The 15,597-nt window shown below is 35.9% G+C and overlaps 1 protein-coding gene across 5 annotated transcripts in view; it reads right to left on the reverse strand.

Annotated features, from left to right (window-relative positions):
- DIAPH2 (diaphanous related formin 2) overlaps positions 1-15,597 on the reverse strand; it is a 255,821-nt gene that overhangs the window by 152,384 nt on the left and 87,840 nt on the right. For all 5 annotated transcript variants that reach the window (XR_015702702.1, XM_087749096.1, XM_087749098.1 and 2 more), the window contains exons 21-22: positions 9,638-9,739; positions 20-259 (exon numbers count right to left, since the gene is read on the reverse strand). Coding sequence is in view for 4 of the 5 variants with exons in the window: in XM_087749096.1 (XP_087605222.1) it covers positions 20-259; positions 9,638-9,739 (342 nt within the window). In the remaining variant the exon portion in view is untranslated. The remainder of the gene's footprint in view (positions 1-19; positions 260-9,637; positions 9,740-15,597) is intronic.

The raw sequence follows: 15,597 nt of genomic DNA on the forward strand, positions 1-15,597 counted from the left end.
CTTTATCGCTTCATCTTACCTTGCAAAGAAAACTGATGTTAAACCCGAGAGACTGTGCGTTTCTGGAGCCAGAGTTCATGTAGTTTCCAAGGAACAGCACTAGCTCTAAAAGCTTACTAAAGTTTTCACTCTTCTTCAGCTCTTCACAAGCTAGTGTAACCGCCATAATGTCAGGTTTGATATTGTTTACGTGCTCTTCGAACATAAGCCTGAAAAGGATCCCGTTGAGACGTGACCGCAACATTTTCACTGAACTCATCTACAAAATAAAAAACATTAAATCAGAACATAAAAAACCAAAAGGTTATTTATGCAAAATAGCTTATATTAAACAACAATATTGTGCAGCCAGTAAGACTAAAGTTTCTGTACGTTTTCATTGCCTATCTTGTATTTCCAGGAATCCATACCTGCCCACAGGTATTTTTCCCCAAACCATATACTTTGCCTGAAAAAAATTCAGTGAAGCAACACATTGAAAATGAGAGTGCTTTGTGTTACCAAATCATTTAATTTGTGAATTCCAAACTCACTGACAATAAATGCACACTGCAAAAACCTTCCTCCCACCAAAGGAAATGTAAGCCAGTTCCACCAGTTAACAAGGACTGAAAATCAGCCTGAAGGTACACGTGGCTGTGTACACCTTGAGGCATCACATCTCCTGTGAAGTTACCCTTGAACTCTGATATTTACCAGTTTCCTAAACCTGAGCTTCTCAGTTTTTCTTCCTTCAGAAGTGGTACAACAATCTCTCAAGTGTGTGTGCTGATACCAGCACAAATGCAAACAGCTACACTTCACTCTGATTAAGCTAAAGAATTATACTTTCCATTTCTGTTACTGAGCTGCTGCATAGCTCTCAACTTGCTCTTGGTCCCTGGGAGAGCAATAGGGGAGAGAGATGATGAATTCTTAGGGACCCTTGTGGAAGGACATGGGAATATCTAAGTGAGTTTGAGCCACAGGAGATCAAGCTTCACTAGTCAGATATTTCTATAAAGCCAGGTCACATTAGTACTATTGTTCATGAAATATTTTCTGCCATTGTACTGATGTGAGCTGTTAATTGTGACATTTACAGATGACATCAGTGGTACATCTAACGAGGTGTTTATTTTTGTAGTTTTTAATTAAAATGAAACCCAAACTGGATTTTGTTCAGTAATTATCTACGCTTATAGCAAGTTATAAAATAAATAACATGAATCCTACCAGTATCGATAGTTACCAAACAAGCTCAAAGGTATTTTAAAAGATACACTATGATATATATTTGATCCTAAGACTTTTCAAGTTCACGCCATCAAAAAGTCCTAATCTGTGTATCCCAAACAATAATCAGAATCAGGAGGTGGATAAAGAGGTTTTGGCTGAAATTCATGACAATAAGTTCTATATAAAAAACAATATACCTAGAGATACTAAAGTGAGGATATATTTCTGGTATACTCTTTCAGTTCTGATCCCATGACATCATATTTGATAGGCAACATGCTGCTTGCTTTTTAACCTCTTGTCTTTTTGTCTTTCTAAACATATTTTTAAAAACTACTGCCCAAGATATTATCACCTTTATGTTTCAGACACTTTGCAAAAGGACTCATTCCTTCCTGACCTGATAGAAAGCTGGGAGGATATAAATCACAGCATTGTAACACGGTAAATGACAGAGATACTGACAAGCATCTACAACAGTGATTCATTAGAATAAATCCCTAAGACCAATTTCATTAGACTAGCTACCAAAATAGGTCCATGTCTTTCATATTTTCACAAGTGATCAGTAATATTTCCTCCTACTTAGCAGCAGACTACAATTCACAAGAGAGATTTAAGACAAAAATATGTACTGAAAATTTTTAATCCACTTAAAAATTTTCATTTAAATGCAAGAATGATTACCTTCCAAATCTAACTCCTAATTTTAATTAGCAGAATACAGAAAGATTTCTCCCCCAATGTATTCACTATCAGTGGTGTTCCTGAAGCACTTTGTCCCCCTGAAAGAAAAGCTTTGTTATGTGACAGATCACAGATCTTGGCTATCAAAACAGAAAGATTTCTATGTGCTCATGTCCCTGTTGCCCAAAGCTCCTTGAGGAACCATGAGGTTTCTGCTGGTGTTATCTACACAGCCAGCTACCAGAAGCAGCAGCAACAACTTTTACAGGAAAGGCTCGGGTGGCCTGAAGAATGATGAATTCATACTAAAATGAAAATAAATATGAAGGCACTCCAGATGGTCTCAAACAATTCATACGATCAGACTGGAACGAGGAAAAGGAAAGGATCAGAAAAGAAGCGTTTCAGCATAACTTGCAATCTTTTTTAGTACATCTCTATTGTCACAAACTTCTCTATGAGCCTCTATAAGCCAACATCATGCAAAGTCTTGAAATATTATTCTTCTCATCATTCTGTATTTCAGAAATATCATACTGAAAACATCTGCCTCGAAAGGATCTACCTTCACTGAGCTGCAGCAGACGGAAATCAAAATTAATCACATAATTTGCTTTAACTTTTCTAGAACAATCTCCAATTATTGATTTTACTTAAAATTGCACAGAAAAAGTTGTCAAAAGCTTTAGATCCTGATAACAGAGCACAACAAAACGTGGGGCTTAAACACTTGTTAAGAATAATCCTTTACAACACTTAAGCCAATTTGTACTTTCTTTCTTTTTTTAATGCTGTAAAGTGTCATGAAACACCGATCATTTATTTGTTTTGCAAGGCAGTTTGACTACCAAACCAGTAGCAAGTTTTAATTTCATTTGCTGATATGCATAATATTTAAAAAGTATCCTGACAGTTTCATAAGAGCTGTTTCAAGTGGGTTGTTTCCTCAGAATTCAAACCATTTTTATATACCTTATGCTCTTTATGTATCAATAGAAGATGATCACAAATGCTATTTTATTTCCTCCTTCCCCACCCTGCCCCAGTTTCTCTTTCATGGGCATGTTTCTAAATACACATGTTCGATGGCTGATAAAACATATTGAACTTAAAGGAATCTTCTGAAAATAGGTAAGGTGCAAAGATTACATTCACCGAGAAAAAGGTCAAATTGTTTATAGTTCTACAAAAATAGTGTCAAAGACATATAAGAAATAACACATTCAAATAGGGGCATGTAACAGCAAGCATTAGCTTTCACCAGAAACAGTTAAAGCAGCAAGAAAATGGGTACTTTTCCATCTAACTGTGAGCAATGGACTTCATGTCATTATTTCCCCTTCTGGGCTTTCATAAAGCTCCTTGTCTGAATTCTCTACCTAATCAAGTTCTTTATTCAGTTCTTTATTATCATCATTCAATTCTCAAGCCCTGTATTAAAACTAGGATCAAAGGTTATTGGAGAAAGAGGCAAAAAGCACAATTAAATTTGCCTCACTTCCTAAGGAAAAAAGCTGACATTCCTATAATACAAATTTGTCAACTTACTCAGACAACTTACTCAGCCTCTTACCTATAATATATATTAAACAGTTGCCTTTTTTTCCTAGCAATGTTCTAGAAAGATTAATTCTTCAGCAGCTCTAGAAATTACAATGAGGCAAAACAAGTGGCAAATAAATTCAATTAAAATGACTGAATGACTCTAAACCAACGCAGGTGCAATAAACTTGCACAATTCTTCCAACTTCATCTACCTCCCAGCAAGGGCTGTTCAGGACAGCTAATCCTGGTTACACAGCAGAAAGGGTCACGGACTCGGCAAGTCTCTACAAGTACAACTACTCAGTGAAACTTATCCTCTTGCATTAACAATGAAATTACTGATAACCCAGTTGTTAACAGCTGAAGGAAGTTTTGCATTCACTAGAAACCAGCAACACAAGCCCTCCCACTTTGCCAGCACACACACCAGAAAGGGAATTCTTTGGTCAGTTCCAGTCACTTGTTTTGTTGGTTCACTAAAGAGGTAGTAACTACAATTTGCACCACATAATTGTGGGATGATCTTTTTAGAAGTGGTAATATTCTTGTCAACTCAACCTTAAAACTCACAGTGGTAAAGAAAAGTGGGTAAAGTTTTCTGAGTTTAAATACCACTAACGCTGCAAAAGATTTTACTTTTTTTGTAGCCTGTCCTCCGAGTTGACAGGAAATGGCTGGTACTCACACTTCATAGCACAGATGAGACTTATGTTTTTATAATACTTAAACTGCTCAACTGGCACCAAAACTGAAAGCAAGTATCCTTATTGAAGCTGCAGTTGTTCCCATGACGTAGAAAAATTAACTCCAAACACAAAGTTTTACATTTAAAAATCAGAGAACATTCTGCCTAGCTTTTTTGATGTTATACAACTGATTCAGTTAATCTATTTTTCTTGCTCTACTTCAACATCAATGCAAACTTTTCTTTACATGAAGTTGTGTTGCCTTTTTTGATCCCAGGATATAACTTCAAAAACAGTTCCAATAACTAATTTGAATATATAATTGGTTTTAACATTTAATCTAAATGAAAATTCAACTCTAATTTTCATTTACATATCAGCTGAATATTAAGTTAATCGGTCTCTTCTAATAAGTTAATCATTTACTAAGTATGGGTTTTCTACACAAATTTTAAACAACTTGTTCCAACCTTTATTAAATTTGATGGGCACAGTGATTATCCAATTAACATCTCTTAATAATTAACATACCTAAATTTACATACAAATAAGGATACAGATTTTAAATACTATTTAACATAGTCTTTCTGTCTTCTTCTATTCCTAAACATATTCTTCTTAACGTCAAGGTTAAGATTATTATTAATTATTATTATTAACGCAAAACTCTGAAATTAATTTGACACATAGCAAAAAAGGACTCCAATCAAGTAAAGAGCTTAAGTTCAGTTGCATTTCTTCCACTTTAATGTATTGTTCAAATAAATCAAAATCGGAAAGAAAACCAGCATTTTAGTAGTATTAATGTAGTTAGAGGCCTCTAAAAATAAGACAGAATCACTACCCATAAGGAAATGTAATTTTTTTTATTAAACCAGATGTTAAAGTTGAATAAGCAAGCAAGCTTCAGGAAACTTAGTCCCTTCATAAGGCACACACCACCATTTGCAGATCTTTGATTAAGCAGTTTTTTCTAATTAATGTTCCACTAAATATGTTTAAATTCTTTCTCAACTTTTTGTAGTTGGTCGTTCCTCAAAAGAACAAATCAACAAAAAAGTGATCATGACTATATTTGTACTGTTGGAAAATAAGGATACTTTTATGACTTTTTCAATACAATTGAGTGAAAAAACAAGGACCATTTAGTTTCAATCCAGTAGTAATCGTAAGTCAGATGAATGCATGATCCCCAGCTATGTAAGACAACCAATAGAGATGATACAGCTTCCCAACTGACTTTCATTTATAGTTGGATAATTTCCTGGGAAAGAAGCTGCCTGCAGAATCAGAATGAAAGATTATAAGAAAGAAACAAATCTTAGTACTACACAAAAAGAATGAGGAAGAAAGTGTAAGTACTAGACCTAACTGATAGACATCTGATTAAAAAAAAAAAAACAAAACACCAAGCTATCCAACAGTGGCAAAAAGCCAAGGCTGCTCCTCTCAGTTCAAGTGGCTTTCAGATAACTATAAGTAAAACATAAATTGACATGCAGTCAAACTCTGGTTAAAACTGTACTAAGAATACTTACTATCCACACGTACTTATCACACACTACTTGTATACTGGCAACTTCATTAAATGCTTCTGTTTTACCACTACATCAAGGCAAAGCCAAAGAACTACACCTTCTAACCTGTGGTCTTCTGAATTGGAGGTAAATAATGGTCCGAATATCAGAACAAAAACATTCTCCAAGTGTTCTCATATAGTTAAGTTTTGTAGAATCTCGGTATTCTACATGTGATGACAGAAAACCTGGATTTTGCACTGTCATTTATACTCATTGTGCAGCCAGTTCACATCCAAACAGTTAAACTAGAGTATCGGTTACATTCTTTCACTTATCAAATTCATACTCGTCCAACCAAGATGAAGCTGAATGTAAGGCAAAGAATGAAACAGACTGATTTTTTGCAGGTTTTCTTTACATCACAAAAAACATTTCGACTGTCTTGGATCAGCCTTTTGATATCTATAATAATTACACCTTAAGTTTATTTTCAGCCTTTCATTTCGAGCAGCATATTAGCATATACACAAAATGAAAAAGCCATTAGTCAACTGCAACCAAATTAGTGCAAAATGCAAAACCTGATCCTGCCTGTCCTATGCCCCACCAAAATTTCAGACCAGGTGATTAATGAAGCTGCAGACATTAATGAATCTCTCTCATAACACCTTCTGCACAGAGGTGAAACTGGGGAAATAATTTTATCTACAGAAAAAACAGCTAGCACATCATGTCTGCATAAGTGGTCAGATGTAGTTACCCCAGTTCTTAAAAACTGTGTGCTTCTACGCAAGCCTAGGCAAAGCAAACAAGCCTTGGCAGTAACAGAATAAACTCTGACTAACGCGGTTGTACTGGGTCTGGCTGGGACGGAGTAAATTGTTCTTCACAGCAGCCTGTAGAGTGGTGTGTTTTAGATTTGTGAACGAAAGAATGCTCTTACCACACTAATGCTTTAGCTACCGCTGAACGGTGTTTGCACAGTGTCAAGGCCTTCTGCACTTCTCACTGTGCACAACCCAGTGAATAGACCGGGGGTGTGCAAGAGGTTGGGATGGGACGCTACCAGCCGAATGACCCAAACTAACCAGAGAGATATCCCGTGCCATATAACATCATGCTCAGTAAAAAAACGTGGAGGAGGGGGGCTTAGATAGGTTAGCCATCTTTTGCTCACAAACTGCCTGTAAATCAGTCTACACATCGAGACAGGGAGTGATCGCCTTTGTTTTCTCTCTTTCTTCTTCCATTGCTCCTTCACTTCTTAAACTATTTTTATCTCAACCCATGAGTTTTCTCACTTTCACTCTTGCTTTCTTCTTCCCCCATCCCGCTGGGAATGGGAGGGGGAAGTGAGTAAGCATCTGTGTGGTGCTGAGCTGCCTACCAGGGTTAATCCACAGCACCTGTTCTTTTCTGAATAGCTGCTCTCGACTCTCTGATCTGCTTCTAACTAAAGGGAAGGTACAGAGAAGATGGAACCACAAGATTCTTGAAGGTGCACGGTGATAGGACAAGAAGCAAAATACAAGACGGCACTCAGGAAATTCTGACTGTATATGAGGAAAACATTGTTGACCTCGAAGGTGGCTGAATATTGAATGCAGTGCCACTGTCACAGCTTTCCTCAGCAGAAGGGTAATTTACTGCTACCCACCACAGAGCAGCATGATGGGAGGATGCAGATAAACAGTATACTAATCCAGAAATATCTTTCTATAAAAGCTATAGAGAGCAATGCAGTAAAACCAAATAGGGCAGAAAGGCTGAAGCAGAAGAGACACGGTAGGTATGATGTTTATAAAAGGGAAATGTGTGGCAGAAGAAGGAATCAAGTTGGGAAAGGATCCAAGTTATAAAGATTGGGGGGAACATTAAGGAACTTACAGCAGTAAAATGGACAAATATCTACACAGTCTTTTAAATCAAGGTCATTATGCACAATTTTCTGAATCTCTTTGCTTATTTTAAAAAGTTAACTGAATAGAATTCATAGACATCAGGGTCTTCATTTGTCCTAATGCCTCCACCTTTGCTTGCTTCCATACTGTGTTTTCCTCAGACACATTTCAGATATTCTCCCTGCACAAAATCTAAGTAATTTCCTCCTTTGTTTGGCATTATTTATGCAGGAGGGAAATAAGGAAATATTAATTTGCTAAATCAGTTACTCCCTGGCATCCTTCACTCATTGCCATTTCAGCAGAGAGTAGACAGGGCAACTGCTCTGGCCGGCCTGCCTGCCTTCCTAGGGACCAAAAGCCCATCTTGTTGTAGGGCTGGAAGTACTACTGTTACTTCATCACGTGGTTTAGTCACTCTGAAAGAGTGCGTTACATGACAAAGAGGGAACATAGTATCCCTCCAGTGCTTTTAAGCAGATTTTTTAATATACATACACATATATGTGCATATGTATAGAAAATATATAGAATACAGGCATATAATATATATCTGTATATATGGATACATTCTCATATATATCTATAAGATATATTAATACATTATACTATAATTATTTTTTATATGTATTGTATGCCATAATTCCTTCAAGAAAAGCACCAAATATGTATTTATAGAGATTTTTAGATGGTTACTGATCAATAAATAGATGGTAATGTTTTCCTACTGCAGACCTTGTAATAAGACTAACCAATGTATCGCACTTTTACCAAAATTCCTCATCTTTGTTTTGAAATAAATCATTTTTGGAACTTTATGCCATTTATTAAAAAAATAAAATCAATAGCCTGAAGTTTTTCAAAAGAAGTCATTGATATCTTTCATTTTCTAAATCTGCTACAAAAAAATCTCATTAGGTCAAATTATATTCCCCCCCTCCCCAATCACTCAAAAAGGCACTTCTGAAACCAAATTATGCTCAAATCATAGCGTTTTAGTAAAAAGCTCGTTTCACTCTTTCCTTTTAAGAGACCTCTATTTCTGTTTTAATGCATTTTAATGTACATAACACCATAAAAATCCAGCAAGAGCAAACCTAGCTCCTGTGCAGTTAGGGATAAATTCTAAACACATTACAGAAGCTATCATCATCATTATAATCTTATAGACTGACAAAGTGAAGTGAAAACAGGAACTAATTTGCCTAAGGACTTATCAGGTCTTTGGAAGACCAGAAGCAGAAAAAGAATCTTCCAAGTCCTAGCTTAGTACTCGGTATCATACCATCAACTACCAGCATGTATTAGGGTAACTTATGCAAATTTTATAATTTCATTTGGAGACAGGTTCTAGCCACTATAGTACTCAATATCCCTACTTTTGGAATAGATATATGTATTGAACACTAGTAAAAGTAACAGAATATGATCACAATTTCAGTTCTAGTATGAATCCACACTTCTTCTAGAGATTTTTGCAAGTTTCTAAGTGTTTGTGTGCATATATATATATATATGTATGTATATTTTATATGTATATGCATACACACATATATGTGTATATATACATGTACACATAAAATATATACACACACACACACTTTATTTTTTTTTAACCAAAGGATAAAAACATGACATGAGATATTATGGGCATATTAGCTCTTTCAGCTGTTTACAGTTTTTGATACAGCAGAATAAATTTATCAAAGTTGTCAACGCCACTGAGTTAATGGGCCTTTTAAGAACTCCTGGAAATTTAACTACTTGAAACTAGAGTGTTCTCTATAACTGTATAATAAACATACAAGACCTGCATACAAGGCAAGACAGTAAGACGAAAGATTTGGTTTGGCACAGAAGTGCCTGTTGCTCTTAACTGCATACCATAATTCCTTCCACAAAAACACCTAATATGTATGCATTTACAGAGATTTTTAGATTATTATGGATCAATGAACAGATGGTAACAACTTCTACTGCAGGATTTGCAAAAAATGCTACCCAAAATAATTCAAACTTAAATTTTTTCATCTATTTGACAAAATAGAGCTCTCCAGTTAATTATTGCACTAATACATACCACAACTCCAAATTGTTCTGGCTCAGCAAGATCATTATATTCATCCTTTAATTCGGCTAAGGCATTGAGTTCTTTCTGCTCAGGAAGATTCTTCACTAGGTTCTAAAAGAAACAAGGAATTATATTAAATTTGTTATATTGAAGTAGCTGAGATCTTAAAATAACATGCTTAAAATACCACCACATGGAAATGCATGAGGAAATTATGGGACGCTTATTTTATTTACGCAGCTTTAACACTATAGAAACATCAAATCAAACCAGTAATTATTTAATACAGACGTCAGCACCTCTGTTATAGTCTCTAATTTGAAGAATGCCTTCTCAGTGTTAAAAAGTTACACAAAACTCCTTGATGCTGTCAGACCCTGAAGAATTATACTCTATCTACAATCTTTTTTTGCCCTTGTGATTGCATCTTGATCATTAAACATTAATCAAGAAATAACTGGTCTGTGTAAAGCAAGACATAACTACCTAAGAAAAATAAAAATCTTTAGACATTCAAAACAGTTGTGCAAAAACTTCACTTAAAAACACTTTAGACAAAAAAAGAACATCTCAAAATTGTATGGATCTTCTGGACGGCAAATATACTGGAGCTCAGCAACAAGTAGAACTTGCTTGAAATCTTATCCATGTCCCCAAAGAAAATTGTATCATTTTTTTTAGATGATCCTAACATCTCAAAATACAGATATGCTAAATGTATAAAATATTTATATTAAGGCTGAAGAATACTTAGTTTTAAGAGATACTCAGTAAAAGTTTAGATTGTATTCAAATTTTGATATATATGTTAGTTGAAAACAAACCCATAATGTAATTCTTCAAGGGAAAAAGAGTATACATTTACGTTCAAGCAAGCTAGCAAGAGTCAATAGGCCTTTTTTGTTTAAAAAGGTTCATAAATCTTAAGATCAAAAAACCAAAGTGAATTAAAATATTAACTGATATGATTACGCTACGGCTGTCCACACACAGAGGGTGCCCTTTACTTCATTTCCAATCTCCACTAATCACCTTTGTTCATATTAAAGACTTATGACAGGAAAAATCAAGAAACAAAAATGATTTAATATTTTGGATACTGGATATGGGATCCAAAACACCATAGTCGCTTGCAGGCAAGTGTGATTCTGTGGCATTTCAGAGGGTGTTGAGTTATGGGCAAGCACTGGCCACTGAAGAAATCAAAGGGACTGAGTTGGAGACATTGACCGATGGAAGAGAGGCAGAAATATCTCCAGATCTAGGTGAACACAGCGTCCCTCCTGCTTTCCCACTGTGGTCCTTAGGGGGATTTTTTTGAGGGGAGTAATTGTCTAACCACATAGTAAAGGGAGGCGACCTGTTTCTGTACGCTGGATAATTTATAAGCACTTAATATGCTTATCGTGGCCAAAGAAGTAGTGCACTTTTGTTATAAATAACTATGAAAAATCAATGTGAGATTCACCCAACTCCACAACGCAATGACTGCTGCACCAAATAACTAAGAAAAAAATTGTCTTCACACAGAAATAATTTTTCTTTCTACACAAACACGGTGGGTCCCGAGGTATTAAAGAGAAAAGGGGTAAGCCCATGTTCTTCAACAAGAACTTCCTACTTTATGAAGCCACCCTCTGAAACTTCCATAAGTAAATGGTAGAACCACCATCAGGTTTAGAGGTTTACTTCCAAGAAAGTGTCTATGGAATATGCCATTCTATAGCATTTGAATTACAACACAGATTTTAGTGAAGACAAGGTAATGTGCTACAGCTACAAAATTTACATCTTTTGATACCTTCTGCAACACTAGTCATAGAAGTAAAACGTGTCAGAACATGCTCCGTTAACTTGAAGCTCTTCTGGTCAGGTTATTAGCACATCAGTTCTCCTCCCACCAGAAAAGGTGCATTGCCATGTGTTCCCAGAAGATATGAATGAAATAGAAGGGACATGCACACTGACACTGTCAGAGAATCAGTAATGACTGTTTAGGTCCGTGTCACAAAGACTCTGATATGAAAAAAAGTTACGTGCCTTTTAAAATCAGAAAAGCAACCAGTGCTATAGAAGCATTTTTCTTCCAGATATAAAAATCTTAATCGGAGAAAACCTGTACTATTAGAGGTACGTGTGTCTTATTTTTAGAACATACCAATCTTGCCATCACTCTTGCAATATTCTTATTCGTTAGGAGAATTTGATTACTGATCGCTCTGCCAGGCTTGATGAAGTAGGCATTAAGGTACAACTTTCAGTAAGGCATCAGTCTAATTTGTCAAATTTGCAAGTGATAGCTAACTTAATTCTCCAAGCTGAAAGAATCAAACATTCACCCATATTAAGAAGGAAAAACAAAGATGACAAGTGGGCTCATACAAAGCGTCCCTGTAACAGAAAGATTTTTTACACTTATACCAGGGAGCTACTGAGTGTCTCAGTAAGCAGAGTTCAATATACTTGACAGAGATAAGCATCAGATTCACCTGGATGTCATACAAGCTATGGCCCCGTGTTTAAACCTAAGCATGCCTCCTTTCCTATTAAGCCAAAACCATGGCCCATCAATTTCTACTTCAAAAAAAAATTAAGGATCTGTAAAACATTCTTGCTGATTTGATTGACTGTTTAATGCTGGTAAAGATCAAAGACATGAACTAACTAAATAAGGTAATTTTTTTTAACCTATTTTCATTAGGTAGACTATTTACCAAATGCTGTCATCAATAATTTCACAGTATTTGTCAGAAACATGTATTTCATTACACATAAATAAACTTACTGTAAAACATTACTTTTTCCATCAGTGCAGAAATACACGTACCTATTACTAAACCTGCCTTTTTTTTTAGCCACATAACCGAAGTCTGTTAGCATGCTTGATCATTTCTTTTTCCTCATTCACACCCCTTTATGGTCCACAGGTAACAGATCAACTCATTTTACCCTTAACTTCTAAGACGGAGAGTTTGGCTCTATTAGCACTGCAGCCCCCCCTCCCTCATATATATATATATGTTTAAATATGTTTACTTTCATTAATTGTATTGAATAACTGAAAATGGAGCTAAAGCATTCAGTGATCACGTACTCAAATCCTTGTCAGTACTTTAGGAAACAAGAGTTTCATAATGTATTCATGATGATGTGGGTTTAAGTAAAAATAGGGTAAATAAAAATGGTTTATATAAACATAAGAAGTAGTAGGAATCTAAGGCTGACATTAAGAGGCTGAAATTATAACTCACTACTCACTGTCACAATGCCCTGAGTTCTGCTAAATACGATGTTTGACAACCGTATGTTTACAAGAACTTATCTCAAAGACACACTGGGAATTGAGAATATTTTTTCCTAGAGTGTTTTCCTCCTGTAAGAGTTAAAACAGTATATAGTCTACCATGCACTCAAACCGATTAATCCAATTAATTTTAGTGTATTACAACATAAGTTTTAAAAGCAGCAAGAAACGAGGACTTCAGAAGCATAACTGAAAAAGCACTTTTCTATATGCTCAGTTATGCTATACTCATTTGGCTTTCACCACTTTGACATTTAGAACAAAGCAGTTCCCACATGTGCATTTTCATAAAGTACAAGTTTTGCTAAGCATGAAAGAAAGCAAGCTTTACTTTGTAAAATTTTTCCAATCAGTAGTATTGAAAACTGTTAAACTGGTAAATTAGTTAATAACTCTGTCAGAAGATTAGAATAAAAATAAACCAGAATAGACTGAACATGAAATAGATGACACAGCCCATTTACCCCCATACGTTTCTAAGAATATCTTTAGAAACACAGAAGGAATCTCCTCTGGGTTATCAGCTACATCTCCCTGCTATTAGAAGCAACTCTGCCACACCATTCCCTTCAGAAACAGACCTATCTCCAAAGCCTCAGTTTTTTCTAAGATTATAGGCAGCTGAGTTTCTAGGTAGCTGCATTCATGATGAATTCATTTACATTTATTCTAGTGTTAACATTGCCTTTTACTTATGCAACTTCATTTTTCTCCCCAATGCTTATGCACATCACTCTGCTCCCCATGTAGTGATAACGCAGTCATATCCCTTCTCAGCTATTTATATTGCTAATCTAATCAAGTCAATCTTTTCTAGCTTCCTTCTGTAGACTCCATCCCTCAATCATCTTAAGTAGTTTTTAAGTTCAGCTTCTCCATTTTAAATTCATTTTTGAGAAATGTACCGAGTATTTTAGATAAGGTCTTAGAAGGGCATTATTCAAAGGCATAATAATTATCTTCTCTACTGGAAATACTTGACCTGATACACCTTGCAATCACATTTGCCTTTTTTATGGTGTACTGGGTCTGGCTGGGATGAAGTTAATTTTCTTGATAGCAGCCCCTATGGTGCTGTTTTGACTTGTGACCGAAACAGTGTTGAAAACACACCAATGTTTTAGTTGCTACTGAACAGTGCTCGTGCAGCTTGAAGGCCTTCTCTGCTTCTCATTCTGCAAGCAGGCCAGGGGTGGGCAATCTGCGCCCCCCCGCCCCGACAAGTAGCCCAGGGCAAGGGGTTGGGACTGGGCGAGAGCTTAGCTGCTGCGCACACAGCTACACCACAGTGGCAGCTATACTTGTCCTGTCGAGCACAGACTCGCTATTACGTCTCCTCAATCATTTCCAACTGATAAGCAACCATTACAATATTAGCTTCCAGCATTTTACAGTCAACATATAAGATCACGAACTTATACTTCAGCATAACATATTACATCTTATTTCTATTAATCCAGGTCTCAAGGTATCTCTACATTTGTTGTAGAGACAACTATACCAATATGAAACTATTCTGCATTTGAGGTATTCAAGGTGAGGTTTTTTCTCCCTGTTCATTTTTTATTTTATTAATCCTGTAGGCTTCTCAATGAAATGATCTGATATGCCTGATCAATAAGCGTAAACTTAAGACTTTGTATTTCTAAATAGTACATATCATGTGCATAAGCTTTTTCTAAGACAACATACTTAGTAGCCAAAGATAGCATTTTTAGCAATGTAAATATATAATTAGAAATGCTTTGTATTTCATTTACTCAACACCAATCAATTTCATGCTGACACAGTTTCCTATCAAATGGGACCTTCCAAAAATATTATGCCATGGCAACCCAAAAACTAAAAAATAAAAAAAGAAATAAATCAAGGATTATCCCAAATGAAATATGAATGAGAATTTTGGATACCGAATCTGTATTTTCAAGCACATTAGGATGGCCAGTATAAGCCTCAGAATACGACATTATGAGAAAATATGTGTATGTACTGCTATGATTCCAATAGTTTGAGGTCTATGAGAAAACAGCAGCCCTTCCTCTAGAGCCTCAAAACAAAACTCCAGAAATGTAAGAGGGCCTTGATGACAACAAGAAAAACTGCAGGCAAAGGACAATTAAATTTAATTTAGTACATTTAATTCCATTTTCATTGTATGCTTTGCAACACAGTAATTTTGTTAGAAAACATACATGTTAAAATTTGAAGTAGTATTGAATTACATAACTAACTGTGAAAAGACCAGACAAGTCAGTTTAGCCCAGTGTCCCCGGCATAACTATTTTCCAGGTCCAAGAAAGGAAGAAGAAATTAATTTAGAAAGCCTTTGGAGGACAGGGGTGCAAGCAGGAGACAGGGAAGGACGAAAGGATAAGCAGAGACCAAGTACGTTAGCTAGAATCAATCTGCGTATGATATCAAAATAAACCAATTCAACACCAGTATCATTGGTGTGCTACACCTCTATACCATTTTAAGTTTACATGTTTCTCAGTTCCCCTCTGTCACGCCCCAGAGATCACCGGGGCAGTGTACACACTTGCTCTCCTCTTATTGTGAGGAAATCAGGGATGCAAAGAAGCTGTATTCCATACTTTCTTCTCTCCAGCTGAGAGATTTTGGGCTCCAAATTTGACGAAACCAGCTTGAGAGCAGGTTTGATTTA

The sequence above is a fragment of the Nipponia nippon genome, unplaced genomic scaffold, assembly GCF_047370975.1.
Source record: "Nipponia nippon isolate SJK-2023a ecotype South Korea unplaced genomic scaffold, ASM4737097v1 scaffold_12, whole genome shotgun sequence".
In the NCBI taxonomy this organism is placed as follows: domain Eukaryota; kingdom Metazoa; phylum Chordata; class Aves; order Pelecaniformes; family Threskiornithidae; genus Nipponia; species Nipponia nippon.